Source organism: Calidris pugnax, unplaced genomic scaffold, assembly GCF_001431845.1.
Source record: "Calidris pugnax isolate Ruff unplaced genomic scaffold, ASM143184v1 scaffold516, whole genome shotgun sequence".
Taxonomy (NCBI): domain Eukaryota; kingdom Metazoa; phylum Chordata; class Aves; order Charadriiformes; family Scolopacidae; genus Calidris; species Calidris pugnax.
In genome coordinates, this window is record NW_015091408.1 from 63,362 (window position 1) to 66,447 (window position 3,086).

A 3,086-nucleotide genomic window follows, 5' to 3' on the forward strand; every position below is an offset into this window, starting at 1 on the left:
CCCCGCTCCCTCCTCCCGGACCTGACGGCGTGGACGTGCCCGTCGAGCTGCCGCACCGCCGGCCGCAGGAACTGCAGCAACCCCTCAGCGAACAACTCCCGAGCCGCCGGTCCGCCACCGCTGCCTCCGCCGCCGCCTCCTCCTCCTCCTCCACCGCTCCCCGCCGCCATCTTGGCGCCGCCGCGGGGGCCGCCGGGAAATGGCGGCGGGCGGAGCCGGAAGAGAGCCACTTCCGGTGCCTCGCCGCAAGGCCTGTTGGGAAATGTAGTCCTTTCCGGGATCCAGCTGTAGGCGCAGCTGGAGATGCAGCTGGAGATGCAGCTGGCGCATTCCGGTGCCAAAAGTGATGCTCCAACCCAAATAATGCTTAAATCAGCACCAAAACCACGCAGCTGGGGCTGGATTTTCTGCAATATTTTGGTTTTTTTTATATTTTGCCTTTTTTTTCTTACAAAATATTAAATTTTGAAGCGGGGTCAGGGCTCGGCGACGGGGATGGTGTGCAGGACCTCGTCCAGCAGCTGCAGGGCGCGATGGAGGTGCACCTCGATCCAGCACGGCGTGTGCTTGATGCTCTGCCGGGGGTAGTCGGGCCCCCAGCCCTTAACGAAGCTCAGCCGCAGGATGCAGAGTCGCCGCAGGTCGTCCACCCCGATCCCCGCCGCCGCCGACAGCCCTGACCCCACGGGGGGGGACACACACGGACGTGGGTGGAGGATCCCCCTTGGTGGGGCTTCATCCCTATGTCCCCCTTCCCCGGGGTTGGGGGGGACACACGGACATGGGTGGAAGATCCCCCTTGATGGGGCTTCATCCCCACGTCCCCCTTCCCCGGGGTTGAGGGGGGACACACAGAGGTGGGTGGAGGATCCCCCTTGGTGGGGCTTCATCCCCACGTTCCCCTTCCCCAGGGTTGGGGGGGACACACAGATGTGGGTGGAGGATGGGGGACACCTAGACATGGGTGGAGGATCCCCCTTGGTGGGGCTCCATCCCCACGTCCCCCTTCCCCAGAGTTGGGGGGGACACACAGAGGTGGGTGGAGGATCCCCCTTGGTGGGGCTTCATCCCCACGTCCCCCTTCCCCAGGGGCTTCATCCCCACGTCCCCCTTCATCCCCATGTCTCCCTTCCCCGGGGTTGGGGGGGACACACAGACGTGGGTGGAGGATCCCCCTTGGTGGGCCTTCATCCCCACGTCCCCCTTCCCCAGAGTTGGGGGGGACACACAGACATGGGTGGAGGATCCCCCTTGGTGGGCCTTCATCCCCACGTCCCCCTTCCCCAGAGTTGGGGGGGACACACAGACATGGGTGGAGGATCCCCCTTGGTGGGCCTTCATCCCCACGTCCCCCTTCCCCAGAGTTGGGGGGGACACACAGACATGGGTGGAGGATCCCCCTTGGTGGGCCTTCATCCCCACGTCCCCCTTCCCCAGAGTTGGGGGGGACACACAGACATGGGTGGAGGATCCCCCTTGGTGGGGCTTCATCCCCGTGTCCCCCTTCCCTGGGGTTTGGGGGGGGTCACTCACCCATGGCGGGGGCGATGCCTCCCACCGAGCCGGGGCCTGGGATGGTGCCGGCCACGGCGGCCGCTTGAGCGGCGGCGGCTGCCTGGGCCGTGGCCGCTTGTTGCTGCATCTGCCGGTGGCATTGGCGCAGGTCAAATACCTGGGGGTGATGTCAAAAACTCCTGGGGGTGTCCACCAGAGGAGTCCTGGGGGACAACAAGGATGCCCAGGAGCCACCACCGGGGCCTGGTGGTCAAGGAGGCCAATGGCATCCTGGGGGGCATGAGGAAGAGCATGGAGAACCTCAAGGGAGGTCATCCTGCCCAGGATGCCCAGGAGCCAGGAGAGGTTGGGGGTGACTTGTTGGGAAGCAGCTCTGAGGAGAAAGACCTAAGAGTCCTGGGGGACAACAGGATGCCCAGGAGCCAGCAATGGGCCCTGGTGGCCAAGGAGGCCGATGGCATCTTGGGGGGCATCAAGAAGAATGTGGAGAACCTCAAGGGAGGTCATCCTGCCCCTCTGCTCTGCCCTGGGGAGGCCCCAGCTGGAGCACTGGGACCAGTTGTGGGCTCCCCAGTTCCAGAAGGACAGGGAAGTGCTGGAGAGGGTCCAGCAAAGGGCTACAAAGAGGATGAGGGGACTAGAAGATCTCTCTTGGGAGGAAAGGCTGAGGGACTTGGGGCTTTTGAGCCTGGAGAAGAGAAGGCTGAGGGGGGATCTGATCAAGGCCTGGAAATCCTTCCAGGGTGGGGGTCAGGAGGATGGGGCCAGGCTTTTTCCAGTGGTGCCCAGGGACAGGACAAGAGGGAACGGGCACAAACTTGAATAGAAGAAGTTCCATCCCAACGTGAGGAGGAACTTGTTGACTTTGAGGGTGGCAGAGCCCTGGCAGAGGCTGCCCAGGGAGGTGGTGGGGTCTCCATCTCTGGAGACATCCCAAACCCACCTAGACACGTTCCTGTGGGACTTTCTCTGGCCGGGGGTGGGACTGGGTGACCTCCAGAGGTCCCTTCCAACCCCATATGTTGGGGGTGGGGGACACACCTCCACAGGGTGACATGGGAGGGGGATGCCCCAGTGCCCCCCCTCAGCATGGAGGGGCTCCCTCCACCCCTGGGGTCCCTCCATCATCCCTTAGGATCAGTGTCCCTTTACCCAGGACCCCATTTCACATGGTTATGGGGGTCCCTCCACCCCTGGTCCCCCCTTTCCACCCCAGACCCATGGCGGGGGGGGGCCACCCCACCTTGATGTACGCTCGGGGGTAAACCTTGTGGACGGCGTCTCCGGGGGCCCTCCCGGCCTCCCTGTCCAGGTGGTAGCTCTGGAGGAAGATGGGGTGGTCGCTCCGACACCGCAGCCACACGTCGCCCTCGCCCCGACACTCCAGCTGCACCCCCTTCCCAATGTGCAACCTGTCCCACGGGCAGGGGGGGGGAAACCTCAGCACCGGCACCCCCCGGGCACCCCCAAACCCCCCTGTATCCCCCTTCCACCCCATCATCCACCATGAGCCCCTATATCCCCCCACCTGCCCCTTCATAACCCATTTGCCCCCCTATATCCCCCCACCT

The 3,086-nt window shown here is 64.4% G+C and overlaps 2 protein-coding genes across 2 annotated transcripts in view; both read right to left on the bottom strand.

Moving 5' to 3' along the window:
* The window catches only part of SNAPIN (SNAP-associated protein), a 1,757-nt gene extending 1,582 nt beyond the window's left edge, over window positions 1-175 (bottom strand). Inside the window, exon 1 of the mRNA XM_014961486.1 lies at window positions 22-175. Within this exon, the coding sequence (XP_014816972.1) occupies window positions 22-170 (149 nt within the window). The 5' untranslated portion in view covers window positions 171-175. The remainder of the gene's footprint in view (window positions 1-21) is intronic.
* Window positions 176-476: 301 nt separating this feature from the next.
* LOC106899536 (mothers against decapentaplegic homolog 4-like) lies at window positions 477-3,013 on the bottom strand. The gene is made up of 3 exons (XM_014961412.1): window positions 2,759-3,013; window positions 1,534-1,672; window positions 477-676 (listed from the first exon to the last, which is right to left on the bottom strand). Exons 1-3 carry the CDS (start codon window positions 3,011-3,013, stop codon window positions 477-479), a joined length of 594 nt encoding a protein of 197 aa, XP_014816898.1.
* Window positions 3,014-3,086: the final 73 nt, after the last annotated feature.

Bases quoted from the DNA above. Each gene is read 5' to 3' on its own strand.
- LOC106899536 (XM_014961412.1), bottom strand. From the start codon at position 3,013: ATGGGGTGGAAGGGGGATACAGGGGGGTTTGGGGGTGCCCGGGGGGTG. The intron at 1,673-2,758 runs GTGGGGTGGCCC...CATCACCCCCAG, and splicing joins ACCCCCGAGCGTACATCAAG to GTATTTGACCTGCGCCAATG. The intron at 677-1,533 runs GTGAGTGACCCC...CCGTGGGGTCAG, and splicing joins AGGCATCGCCCCCGCCATGG to GGCTGTCGGCGGCGGCGGGG.